The sequence below is a fragment of the Hippocampus guttulatus genome, chromosome 11 (genome assembly GCF_054856545.1).
Source record: "Hippocampus guttulatus isolate MCC_2025c chromosome 11, RoL_Hgut_1.0, whole genome shotgun sequence".
NCBI lineage: Eukaryota > Metazoa > Chordata > Actinopteri > Syngnathiformes > Syngnathidae > Hippocampus > Hippocampus guttulatus.
Window position 1 is genome coordinate 11,527,223 of NC_141271.1, and position 14,352 is coordinate 11,541,574.

At 42.1% G+C, this 14,352-nt stretch overlaps 1 protein-coding gene across 3 annotated transcripts in view; it reads right to left on the minus strand.

The window, feature by feature from the left end:
• Window positions 1–3,615: 3,615 nt before the first annotated feature.
• LOC147198075 (hyccin 2) overlaps window positions 3,616–14,352 on the minus strand; it is a 34,225-nt gene continuing 23,488 nt past the window's right edge. For 2 of the 3 annotated variants that reach the window (XM_086124183.1, XM_086124182.1), the window contains 4 exons: window positions 13,602–13,689; window positions 13,341–13,497; window positions 12,688–12,840; window positions 3,616–8,728 (listed from right to left, as the gene is read on the minus strand). In XM_086124183.1, coding sequence (XP_085980309.1) covers window positions 8,112–8,728; window positions 12,688–12,840; window positions 13,341–13,497; window positions 13,602–13,689 — 1,015 coding nt within the window. In that variant the 3' untranslated portion in view covers window positions 3,616–8,111. The remainder of the gene's footprint in view (window positions 8,729–12,687; window positions 12,841–13,340; window positions 13,498–13,601; window positions 13,690–14,352) is intronic. The other variant, XM_086124184.1, reaches the window with a different exon arrangement.

Sequence of the window (14,352 nt, forward strand, 5' to 3'; positions counted from 1 at the left end):
CGAGGCAAGCTTAGCAAAGAGTGATAGCGATAACACAGGAACAGTTCCTTGAGTCTAGCCTGTTTTTGCTGTCTCATCCCTCTCATACTGTGATGTCAGTTATAGCAAAGCCTGCTGCCAAACCTCCCATTACTGAGAGTCGGATGCCAGGGCTGGATCAATAAATTACATCACTGGTGGCGGATTAATCACAGATTTATAACCCCCCCTAGAAAATAAAACAATTAAGATGCATCACTTGGACACCATAACACACTTTGTACAAATAAAAATGAAAAATAACTAGTCAAATGCATTTATAACTCTTGTCTTTAGTTTAGCAACCTCTACGCACTCTTGCTGTCCTGTCCCACTAGTTTTGACCGACAGCATTCTTATAAATGTGTGTTTGAAGCATCACATGCAAAAATGTTGAATGTGGGAAAAGCTTCAGAAATAGAATAATGGGTATTTACTAGCATACCGTGTTGAAGCTAATTGCTACAAGTTATCTAATTAACAGTACACTGTGTTAAATAACGGACACGCGCTTCATTTCATTACTGCACCTTTGGCATTGCTTTACATTTGAATCTTTGTTGCATTTTTTTATTACTTTTAAAATTTATTGATTTTAAGTGATCAAGAATAACCTTTGGCGGCACGGTGGTCAACTGGTTTGCACATCCATTCAGTGCAGAGGTGCAGGGTTCTCCGAGTGCCTGCGTGGGTTTGCCTGTGAGTATTTGATTATATATCTTACATGTGTTGCTGCTTGTCTTCAGACATTCATTGCTTTCAGGGTAAACACTGCCACATAGATGCTAAGTGTTAGCCCATGTGCCTTTCGAGTTTCCCATTGTATGTTCGCATTCAGGTGGCGGAGTCTATAAGAGTGGAACAATAGAGTTTCAATTGTTCTATTTTGAAGAATATTTACCAATATCTGCCAAACCACTGTTTGTTGTGATGTGAGTTGAACCACCTGCCAGGAATGGGTGCTCGCAAGTCAAGTCAGAGCAAAAAAAAAAAAAAAAAATCGTATCTTGAAAAACATGCGTAAATAAGGTCACTCATAATTCAAGGCACCACTATATTTGAAGGTGATTTTTTTTCCCCCATGACTTTTTCAGAAACTTTATCATTTGTAATATAGGCGAGTCGGCTGTGGATATCCATCCATCCATTTTCCGAACCGCTTGATCCTCACTAGGGTCGCGGGGGGTGCTGGAGCCTATCCCAGCTGTCTTCGGGCAGTAGGCGGGGGACACCCTGAATCGGTTGCCAGCCAATCGCAGGGCAGGCTGTGGATATAATTTGTTAATTTTCTTGGGAAAATCCCCCTTTTTTTTTAACCTGACAAAAATTTGTCTGCTTTAAAGGAAGGTGGAGTGAGTTTGATGCGGAAGTGGACAGACACTCACCTTTTTAAAAAACTCAATAACTTGGTTGAGTCGACATTTCTTCTGGTGACGAGCCATCACTTGAATCCTTTCCTCCCTCTTCGCTTTTGCAGAAGACAAGACAGGGATGGGTCACTTCATTAGGCACACCTGCACAGAAATCATTTTAAAAATACACCCAATACAAGAGCTGTTTTGCAACATTATTTTACTTCTTTTCCTTACCTTCAATGGTTCCCCTTTCTTCCACTGACCACAGCAACCAACATGAAGCTGTGATACTTGGCTGTGATACTTAGCTTGGAAAACACAACACAACAGTCTCACACTGTTGCGGCATACAGGTGCAAAGTTTCATTTTCATCTCCAGGCATCACAGCGTCTGTTGCCAGGCAACACCTGCTTAGTATCCATGCTGAGATTTACACTTTGGTGTTGTAATATGACAAATAACTGTGTCGAACCTTTGGAGAAAAACACATTAATTACAATATAGAAATGCATGGAAATAAATAAAATCAAATAAAATAGTATTAAAATGTAAGCGTAATTTAAAAAAAAGAAATTTAAAAGAAAACGCTCACTATTTATTCAACTGTCAAAAATAAGGCGTAGTATACCGTCACCATGCTGTGATTGCGTAATGATAGTGCGACAGATTTCTTGGTGGTAAACAAAGCAACATGGAAGCGAGTGTTCTTTCTTCTATCATGCTTTTTACCGTCCACAAAATGGTCGAAAAGCAGCGGAGGATCAACTCTTTGCTACTATTGAGACAACGTAGACGACGTGAATTTTTGGCCGAAATTGAAAGGAGTCGTATAAGTTATAGAAGGAAGAGAAAAACCTTTGTTGCCTTCATTGTTGAGTGAACGCTGGCGCGTTTTGGCTGCCGCTGCTCAACCCGTATTGTTTTGTGTTTTTTGTTATTGTAAAGTGTCCTTGGGTGTCTTGAAAGGCGCTTATAAATCAAATCTATTATTATTATTATTATTATTGTGGCTATTGCTAATATATCATGATGCTACATTGATGCAACAGCGTCTTTTAGTGGACATTTTCAGCATGACGTCTCTGTGGCTATTGCTAATATATCATGATGCTACATTGATGCAACAGCGTCTTTTAGTGGACATTTTCAGCATGACGTCTCTGTGGCTATTGCTAATATATCATGATGCTACATTGATGCAACAGCGTCTTTTAGTGGACATTTTCAGCATGACGTCTCTGAGCCATTGGTGAAAGGACACTTTGAACCTCTCGTCTTTCATCTATAGCTGCTTCAAACAACAAAGTGTATGCAGGAAAAGTGATTAAGATTGCACGACTGTCTCTGTCTTATGTGTTGTGTTATTTTGACTTCAAGACGGCGCCGCGAGAGTAGCTGCCTTTCCAGCAGCTCCTATTTATTTTGTTCTTCTTCTTCCTCTCATAACTTTGCTGCTGTGAAGTGGGAATTTCTCCATTGTGAGACTATTAGTTTTCTTATAAAAAAATATCAACAACTCTAAACTCCTGTCTATTGCTAATTTTACTTTTATTACTCGAGTTAGTCTATTACAAAAATTACTTGTTTTTTTTCCGCCTCGAGTACTCTGTTTACAAGTGAACAGTGGTGTAACCTCCAAGAACTAAACATTTGTGCTTTGTGTCACACCTTTTTCATTTGGTTTATGTTTAGAGCGCCTGAAACCTCGAAATAAATGTCTGAAAATACCTTCAATACAAAAGACGTCTACAAGAAGTGTAAAAGTAATGAAAGATGAAAAAGTTCTGCTGAAATGTGTAAGTCTTCTAGTAAAGTTCTGACTTAAGGAAGCAGCTGTACTGTTCATGTTGGAAAATAATTCAATCTTAAATATGAATATAGAATCATCGTAAAATTAAAAATACTATATACACAGTAAGAAATTAGTGAATTTTATTACAGTACCCGATTAATGGGTGGGAAAAAAAGTATTCTTATCAAAATAATTGATAGCTACAGCACTAGCTAAATTTATTTATGCGTGATGTTGTGATGCATTACGTACCGCCCGATATCATCACGTAATCACTAACACACTTATGTTTGATATCTTTGATATCAGGGATTTGGAATAAATGCTCAAATGGCTTGCCATACAACCCCAACCTCAGTTTTTGCCAAACCTCATTAAATGAACTTTTCTATCCTAATTTACAGGGATGCACCTGTGTTAAAACAAACAAAAAATGGAGACATTTCAAATTTTCTTGCATCACAATATTTATTCAACAATATACAGCTTCTCTCTACATTCCCAACATTTTGTACACTGTATTTACACGATTGAAGTAAGTCTCCACTTAGATTGCCTCAACAGTACAGTGGCTCCTCACACTTGCATCGTTTTCATCCAAGTTGATCTCGGATCAAAGTGCATGCCAGCAGGCTTTCTCCTCTCCTCTCTCGCTCTTGGAGGGGGACGTTTACGTGAGAAATGCTGGGATGGTCGCACACCACGTTGGAGGAGGGCGTTTGCCCTATTTGGATTCATCAAATCGGGCATGAGAAGGAGATGGGGGGATACATGTTGCATAGAATTCTATTCAGACGACAAGAACAGAAAGTTTGATGCTGCCAAGTGTTCAAATGCGTCTTTTTTGTTTGTTTAAATAAACTAAACTCCTGAGACTGGGATTTATAGCAATCTTTTGGCATCCAAAGGAAGAAGAAAAAAAATCAATAGCCTTTTAACTGTCAAGATAGAAAACACTGCTTGGCGGATGCGACATTCCAGAAAATTACCTCTTAGAAGAAACTTAAAAACCCTGCACTGAGTGTGCAAAAAAACCAACAACAAAAAAAACCATATATATATATATATATATATATATATATAGAGAGAGAGAGAGAGAGAGAGAGAGAGAGAGAGAGAGAGAGACAGAGAGAGAGAGGGAGAGAGAAAGTGAAAGTAAAGGTGGATGGATTAAAGTGCATCAAAATGATTGAAAACTAAAAGTTTGTCACACATGCAAAGCTGGAAATGAACTTTGAAATCATTCGGACCAGAATAAAAAAATGAAACCTCCAAAGTCGTCCACATCGGCTCGATTAAAACGATGAGTAGTTTAAATTTTTTATGGTAGCGTGAGGATTTAAAAAACATTTATTTGAATTCCCACGTTTTCCCAAAAGGAACATTTGTTTTTGAACCTTCAAAGTCGTACAACCCCCAAAATGTTGCCCAGTCTTTTAGAGTTGGGGGGAAGTTGGTGAAAACAAAACAAAATTATAAAATGCCACTATGTGACAGGATTGCACAGCAAAATCCTCTTTCCATGGCACTTCTCTCGGGTATTCAAAGAGGAGCAGTTTTACTTTATTTTAATTTTATTATACAGTACAGCCATTGCCTTTGCTAAGACTGCTCAAATATATTATTACGGAAAACTGACTTTTTAATGGCTTGCAAACGAGTTTTCTCTGCAGTGCCTGCCAGTGCTGACCCATCAAATGAAACATTTTTACACCAAGAAAGTCTTTGATCGTACTTCCCTGGAACTGAAAATGTGCCATTATGCACTTTCACCCCCACTTGCAGTTTCTCCTCCAATCAAGTAATCCGCTAGGTTGGCTGAAGATCCAGAGCCACTTTCAAGGAACTACACTGTCCTAAACACAAAGCTGAAATGTAAGCCGAGCGGCATTGAGTTTTGCCGTCTGCTCAGATTAACGTTAGTTGATAATTGCCCCCTACTTGATGATGATGTGGCTGCAGTGAGGGTCAGTATTTGTGCGTGGTGATGTGCCCATGTGCCACGTAGCGCAGTGCAGAATAACTGCTGCATCCACTGGTCTGCCTGGGCACTCTCTTTTATTCCCTACTCTTTATTTCTGCGCTCACAAGTAGAAACCACTCTCATCAGTTTTGGTTTCATGATGGCCAGATTTTAACTTCCATTATTTCCAATGTGGAAAATCAGCTTTAAAAATAATAAGCCAGAAGTGAAAGTGTCTCAGAACTTATCGAGTCGGACTTTGAAGGTTCCACCTTTGCATGAATGGACAGTGTGAAACGTAATCGTGGTCGTTAATTTCCTGCAATACCACATGCACATTTTACAACAAAGAGATAATCACAAATATTCCAGCCATACCCCGTGAGTCATTTACAGCCAACGAGAAGGTACAATCACCATGTAACCCCGCTTTAAAGACACAGCATGACGACAAGGGCCAAAAAGTGCAGTTATATACACTATTGGTTGAGAGTTGCCCCCCCCCACCCCCCACGAGGAAATAAATTAAAAAATATATATATGAAAATTCTATTCAACTTAAGACAGGTGAGCAAACGACCTTAAGGACAGGACGCGTGTTGGCACAAAAAGATGGTGGGGTGACATTTGGGGGTTTAGAACGGGCATGCGGGCGAGCATCGCTGAAGCTCGGACGGGCTTTGATGTAAAGCGAGCCGACGGCATGAGGAGCCCATTCAAACAATTGCACTTGCAAAAGAAAACCAAAAAAGTAAGACATCTTAAAGGAGCAGTTGAATGGATCCAATTGTTTCCAATGACCCCGAACCGATTGTTGGGTGTGTAAATGAACACCTTTGGCCACTATATGAGGAAATGTAGAATAGTTCTAGTAGTATAATAAAATTCACGTGCCCAATGTCTGACGCAATTGGGGTCTTGGTGAATAACGTGATGAGGTAGAGCAAAAATGTCCCACGACAACTTGCTGCATGAACTGACTAGGATGCTGTGAAAGCCACTCGCCACTAGAAGGAAGACAAACGCCAGCATGAAGAGCTAATGCTCATGACCTATTCAGTTGTTTGTATGCATATACCTGTCTATAATGCTTTACACCCACATACATACATACATATATATATATCTATTTGGTAATAAATAACCTCAGTAGTGATTTCCTCAACTCCAGTTCTAGACTGGATATCCCTATTTAGTTCCAGTTTGGGTTGACAGCACAAAAGTGCACTCTTGTATACCATTGAACATCAAAAATAACGTGTTGACTTAAGCATCCGACCTTCTTTCTTTAGATTGTTCCTTAAAAAAATAATTGAAACACACACACACACGTACACATTCGTGATTCAAAAAAAAAATTAAAAAAAAAAAAAAGCACTTAATGGGAAAGATTTAGCTAGTGAGAGCGATTGCACGTGAGCCCAGAAATGACGGGGCGGGAAAGAGAAGGACGAAGATTACCAACGCCTTCCGCGGGGGAATTATTGCTGAGTGAATGTTGACTCAAACTAAAGGTGAAATGTCATTGAACCACTGTACGTTGCCGGAAATCTGGCCAAGACGTTTTCCTTTTAGGAGCCGGAGGAATTACCTATTCATCATGATTGAAGATGTACAGACAGACACATCCACATGCATGCATCGGATATAAAAAGTCGACACTCCGCGGTTAAAATGCTCGGTTTTTGTGATGAAAAGAAATAAGACCGATAAATATTGGAACATTTAAGCCATTAATGTGGCTTCAAACTTGTAAAACTTGTTGACTTTTATTACTAATGTTTGAGAGAGGGTGAGTAAAAATATATTGGGTGGCAAAAGTGTGCACACCCTATAAGTGGATATGTGGCATTGTACAGAATCAACGAATCACATTCAGCAAACACATACCACGATTGCAGTGCTACTGATTAAATCCAAATTATGCTTAGATGTTCTAGTAGGCTTTTCCTGACATTTGTGTAGTAGTAATATTAAAGCACAACCAATGGCCCACTGGTAGGCATCCAGAGCATCAGAATAACTTTAAGGTACCAGTTAGGAGAAGGGAACAAAACAAATCCCAACAACCATGGTAAAGGCAATTACCACCACTTAAAGAGAAATTTGGCACAGCTGTAACACTATCAAGGAACGGACATCCCTTCAAATTTGATGAAAAGACAAGAAAGAAAAGAAAGAAAGAACCAAAGAAAGGATGAAAAACTGGTCAGGGAGACTGCCACAAGGTCAACAGCAACTTTGGACGAGCTACAAGAATTTCTGACAAGCAGTGGTTGCTTTTAAGTATGTGACCATCTTTTTCAGGTCGAGGCTACGTGGTAGGCTGGCAGATGAAAGCCTTATTTTACAAAGAGAAAAGAAAAAGACACTTGGAATCTCGAAAGGGCATTTTGGAAAATGTTTTGGGCCAACGAAACCAATGTTTTATGTCTTACCTTTGGCACAAACAACACAGCTCATCAGCAAAACAACAACATACCTGCAGTGCAGTATGTTGGTGTCAGCAATAATGCGTGGAGGCTTTTTTTGTCGGCAGCAAATGAGGCCTTTGTCAAGTTGGAGGGAATTATGAACATTTCCAAATAGCAGTCAGTGTTAGCGCAAACCCTTCTGGCTTCTGCTCGAAAGAAAAAGAATATCAGGGAAAGCCTATTAAAACATCCAAATTTCCTTTGGGGTTATGCAGAAGCACTTTGAATCGTGCGGTGTGCGTGTTAACTCCCGTTTAACATGAATTTGAATGTGACTGGTCAATTCAGAACACATCATATTCCCAGTTACAAGAGGGTGTGCATCCTTTTGCATCCACATGATCTAATCTGGTTTGTTTTTACATCTTGTATCATTTTTGTTCTCAACTGAGTTGTATTAATGGTGGTAAACGTTTGGAAATATTTATCTTGGTCTCTTTTTTTTTTATGACAAAAATCTGACATGTGAACGAGGGTGTGCAGACATTTGTTATATCCACGATACACGTTAAACCTGTGATATGATCTGCATGTTGAAGCTGGGGGAGCGGGACTGCTTGGTGAGGGGGGCCCCAGGGGACAGAAGGGGGTCATCTGGCCTGATCATGTGACCCTCCTGCAGGCTGACAGTGGAATGGCGATGGGAGCCGCCGGCGGGACGCCCACCGTCTTCGGTCAAGCCGCCGCCGCCCTCTTGTTCCCTTGTGCCACCGTTCAGGCTGAAGGCCATGCAGTCAAAAGACTTACTGGAGGATGTGCTGCCAGTCCGTACCAGCGGTGGTCCGGAGGGAAAGCTCAGGTGCTTCTTGATGGGACTCAGCTGGATGGCGTCGAGTCGGATGTTGGCCGGGGGCGACTGCTTCCTCTGGTGCTGGCGCTTGACTTCCGCAGACGCGTCGACCTGCTTCGCCACCTCGGGCCTATCTCGCTCCTTGTCCCGGGACAGTCGGGCCGCGATGGCTTTCTTGATGCTGCTGCCGCCGCTGCTTAGGCTGCCGGCCCTCGGACCAGCGCCGCCCGCCCTGGTGCCGCTGGGTTGACTGCTGTTGGATGCCCCCGAGGAGAAACCCTCATCTGGGTCATTCGCGTTGAAGGAATCCTCACCGGCGCTCATACCGTCTGCATCTAGGTTGATCACATTCATTTTTTTAAAAGTGTTAAAATAACAACATAACAAGACATGTTCAGTGTAGCTCAGACCACACAGGCATCATTAGTTCCCTAACAAATGGAAGAATAATTCTAGACAGAACATATTGACCTTGAGCCAAGGCCTGTGAGTGAAAGTCTTAGGCCACAGTTTGAATTGTTTTGTTTGAGCTATGATGACCACAAACAAATATAGGTTCAAGTGCCATTTTTCTTTCTATGTAGTTTATCAACTATGTTTTTATTGTTTTGCAGCTTTTATGTTCATATATTTTCTGAATGGCACACGTACAGCACGCCCCACTAATAACAAGGCTAACTTATGTACAGTATGTTCAGGTACTTTTAGCTCTCTTAATGCCAACGACTTGAATTGTCTTTGAGAATCAAAATACAGTGCCTAGGACGAATGGTTGTTCGTCTATGTGTGCCCTGCGATTGGTTGGCAACGAGTTGGGGGTCGTACCCCACCTACTGCCCCAAGACAGCTGGGATAGGATCCAGCACGCCCGCGACCCTCGTGAGGATAAGCAAATTAGAAAATAGACGGATGGGCGGGTGCAAGTCAATATTCTGTGGGACTAGGAAAAAAATCAGTCAAAACGCTCTAAAATGAGCTGCCACTCAAAGGGGGTGATCAGTGCAAATGGCTCGCATTGAATGAGTTAATTTAAATAACTGCTGTGAAAAGCATCTGGATGGACAATTGAGGGGGCCTAAGACTTTTGCCTGGTACTGTATTTAACCCAAAAGTTATTTGTTTATAATTGTGCAGTAGGTGATAGTTGAGTCACTTCATACCAGGCTCAGCATTCATGTCACAAACATTATCATTCTCTGGTTAGAGGGGATAAATAAATAAATAGATACATAAAAGACAGTTGAAAAAAATGTTCAAGAAAGACAGCCGTTGGTCTCCATCATGCACTGTTGGGACAAGCAAGGTAAACAGACGGAGCAGAAAGAAGGGTCGTATTCACATGCAAAGAACACGAGGTTGGGGGAAGACGCATGCTCTCCAGCCCAATCCATCATTTATTCCTGCTGCGGCACGGCTTGGTCACGTGACTGGCCAGCCCAGTCCAGCCTGCTAATCTGCGGAGAGTGCCGAGGCCGCTCCAAACGCCTCATAAGATTGATGGCACGCCACTTTGCGCTGACATGTCCGCGAGGAAACTGGGCCAGGAACGGCATCGGTTAGCCCTCTCACACATTCAACATGGACGCTTGAAATGTGTCCAAGACCGATAAGGATATCGCTCAAAAGCAAAGATGCACAACTAAAGCAATCAATCACTCGATGCAACATTAGCACCATAGATTTGTAATTCAAGACATTTTTATGTGTTCAATGCGAATGCTCATGTTCCAGCACATGGACCAAAAGATCCATAAAGTTAAGATTCGATGGCATTGGTATGGAAGAACTAGAACACAGTGTGTGAGTCTACGATGTAGACAGTCTTCTTGGAAGACTGTAAGATGAAGCGACAAGGTGATATTGGTCTTTTATTGAATTCCATTATGTTGTGCAAATGATCAGAATGTTTTGGCGGGCACTTGGTTCAATTCTAAATGAGTGACACCTAACCGGAGCGTTTAAAGCAACGTAAATTAAAAACCCTGCTGCCGTACCGATGGAATCTTTCTTTTACAGCGGCAAATTGATGCACAGGGTCAATTATTTGTGTCAAGACAGCAGCTTAAAATCAATTTCCTCAACAGACTGTATGAAATGGATAAAATCTTGACACATGGACACATTATTGCGTATAGATGATAACTGGACATATTGCAGAAGTTGTCATTTGCGTAAATCAGTCATAGCAGCAAATATTTTTCAACACCTCCGCCAAAATAAACATGACTTTTCGCCCACTAGAGCCAAACACAACATTGTGAATTACATAGACCATGATAGCTTGCGCCACTGTGCCAATAGGAGCACATCACAATAAAATGACTGGCTCATCCTATTTCTTCATCACTGCCGTTATGTACAAAAACACAATTGCGTGCTTTTTTCCCCAGTCATTTTTTTTCTTCAGAAATGTTTTTACACAGTATCGTGAGCTTTTTTTTAATATCGCCAACTCACCAGAACCTCGTGATAATTATTGTATCATTCCTTTTCATATCGTATTGTGATGTTTGGATATCGTTACATCCCCCAGAGTCAACACACGTATATGACACGAGCATGCAATCGAGTTCACAACAAACAAGATCCTTCTTCCCAGTCCTCTCCATTGGAAGAGCTGCAGAAGGAACTTTAAAGGAAAAGCTCATGCAGAGGCAACTGAACAGTTCCTTCTGACCTTCATTCATGCCATAGGTTCAATATCCAAAGAGCACACAACGATATAGAGACTTTCAACAAGGACAAAATGGGCTGGATGGTGGACACTAGCAATTAGTGGATCTGTATTGCTGTGCTTGACATTTTCTTAATACCAACCAAATCATTCCGCTTGACCTTGTCAAGTATGATGTTCGGTATCTGGAGGGAATCTGGAAAGCTTGCTAAAGTACAGGCATGCATGACAGAAGGCTCGTTCCCACTCACTGAGCTGAGGAAATAATGTGACATGGCAGAAGGCTGCGCTGGCAGTCACTAACGCTGCTGGACTGCAAAACAGAATGGAGAGTCGCTTGTATGAATGTGTGGGGCCGAGCGTGAGTGAAAAAGCGGCGCAATGAACCGCGGCGTGGAAACGGGGGGTCAGGTGGTCCGCCGGTCATCCAAAACGGATCTACTTGATCTGCTTATAAGGTTGAGAAAGACAGCCGCTATGACTCAGTGAGTGACAAGGGCCAAAGTAAGAATGTAGTCGTGGGAAGTAGACTGAGAGGTTTTGACAGGCCCATGCAACAAGGCCAATGGCCTCACTTCCTTCCAAACCAAAATTGGCATCTCTTCAACTTTTTTTTCGGGCAAAGAGCAGTGGGCTGCTAGGTGCGGGTGAGTTAATGCCGTGTTTCCACCAAGCAGTACAGTTCAGTTTAGCATTTTTAAATTTTTTTTAAATTTTAAAATTAGTAAACTTTTGGGGGTTTGACCTCTAATTTCTAAAATTTTCGACCGATTCAAACAATTCCAACTTCAAATCGTTCAGGTCCAAACAGTTGGTCAGGGCAAGGCCGCCTCACCACAAAGTATTCACAAATGCGGCTTTCAGACTAGCAACAGTCAGCAGTCCCATTCAAAATTTTCCTGTGAATTTTCTAGTTTTATTCAGTACACAGGAAATATTTTTTAAATGGGCAATGAATCTGAATTTTTTTCCTGCCAATTAAAAATTGACATTGACCCGCAAAAATTCATATTGGTCGGGCCCTAACAACCAAACAGTAGAACCAGCTGAAGACTTCAATCAAGAGCAAATAAAATCAACGAAAAATCGGGAGCACTGTAGTACGACTGACTGGCAACCAGTCCATGCTGTTCTAACCCTTGCCCAAAGTCATTTCGGATACACTCCAGCGCAACCACGACCCTAATGAGAAGAAGCACACGTCTAACGATGTGAGCTGACGAAAACGGAAATAAATGTTAACATTAGCTGCAGTTTTATACGCCACTGTTTCCAATCCATTTTCTTGCTGCCCTGAGTCTCCACTTGAATGACATACTGTACATGCAACCAACAGCCACACGCTGGGAGGCTGTGAGCCCTCCCGGGCTGTATTAGACTTTTGCTGCGAAAAACGCTGCGATGTCTAAAAGTAATTCAGTTATTTTGACCGGCTTTTGAATCATTTTTTTGAAAAATATTTACTGAACCGAAATGTGCTGGCTTCGTGAAAACGGAGCGGCAGGATACTATGGAGGAATGCAGAGGCAGCAAAGAGAAATCCCGCAAAGCTGAAGAAGGGGAGGAAAGAGGGTGAGTTTTGGGTGGTTGTTGCGCACGGTGTCCGCCCCTGTGCCCTACCCTCGAGTGTGATGGGGGGAATGATGCTGCTGCTGTGACGGTGGAGGCTGTGAGGGCCCCCATCTCTCTGCTCATTGGCTGATGGGTGTTGGGCGGGACTAGGACGAGTGACGGTGACACTCAACTCTGCATCGCTCGAGTAGTCAAAACAATCTGGGAGTCAACAAGACAAACGTGGTTCTTTAGTGGCAGCGGGCCTCAGCCACCTCTTGTCTAATCATTTTACGAGGGTCTACAAAAATAAAAGTAAAAACTACAATTCTAAAATGCAACCGACTACTGGCCTCCTCCGGTGATGAAGGCGGAGGAATCTGCAAGCACCATTTTGTCATGACTTTCTTACAGAAGAGGCGGGTGAAGAAAGAATACGAAGCAGTGAGACACAAACTACAATGATGACAACTACAGAAAGTGACAGGAGACACCATTTTGCACAGTGCTAATGGTGTGACAGGATTCTTTCTCACTGCTCGGAGGACCAAAATAAAATGACACAAATCATTTTCTCACCTAAAAGCTCCTTCTTGTGGCCTTTCAGACATTGGAAAACATATCAGGTCATCATAAATATCTGCAGTACTTTCAAATAGTGATGAAATGATGAGGACATAAATGGTCACTGATGAGGGTGCTGTCTATTCCCGTAGCCTTACCCTCTCTCTTCCAGCGGTGGCGTCGGATAGAGGCGGTGGTGATGGCGGAGATGGAGATGCGGCTAATGGTGGGTGTCACTTCCACCTGCAGAACTTTGCGCCCCTGCGGTTCGTTCGGGGCGCTGTCTGGCAGCGAGTTCTTCATGGCATTGCCCAGCTGCGTTTTGACACATAACGCAAAGTGACATGAACTTTGCAGCCAAATGAATGACACTGATGGATTGGACACAGTGGCGCAATTGCATTTAACCTGTTACTTACCAGGAGAGGCTGGGAGTAAAGCTCCAGCTGGGCTCTGTACAGTATGTCCTCCAAAGCTTCTCGCCCCATCTCCCACTCTCCATTATATCTACAAGAACAACGGACACATGACAGAGTCAATGTCAAAGACAACGTGTCCTGTGACAAAAGCCCTTAATGTTCGAATCACACTGTCGCTCATTTATTTTGTTTGACTGCAGCTCAGACTGACAATGGGAGACCCTTGTCAAATTGACTATGATATGCAGCCAGGGAGTGCACAGCATACACAGGCGCGTCACTATTATTTGGAGTATCGAGGATAAGTAGTTAAATCCAATACAAATGATTTATAGTAGATAGATTCACTACACACTTAAATATTTCATTGTTATTATTTGGTGGTTGGGCGAAAAAAAGACAACTGAATGAATCCCCCCTGAACATATTTAAAGTGATGTTCTTAACTCTATGCCACTGGAGGGATGACAAGGAGTTGTAGTTGTCAGAGATGACATTGCGCTGTGCTTCTTCAGACAGCAAACTATTGAGTCTGAATCATCAGTGCCCCTGCTGGTTGGAGCCAAGTAATGCACTCTATTTTGCCTCATTTGCTTCTAGAAAATGAATTCTTATGAGTTCATTGATTTGATTATCCCGACAGGACACAAATATTTTCAAACCTGATAAGCGTGACTACATGAAGACATTGGACAAATCATTGAAGATTGTGTTCCCTTTATCCTCAAGGTGGGAGAAAAACAGTACCGGT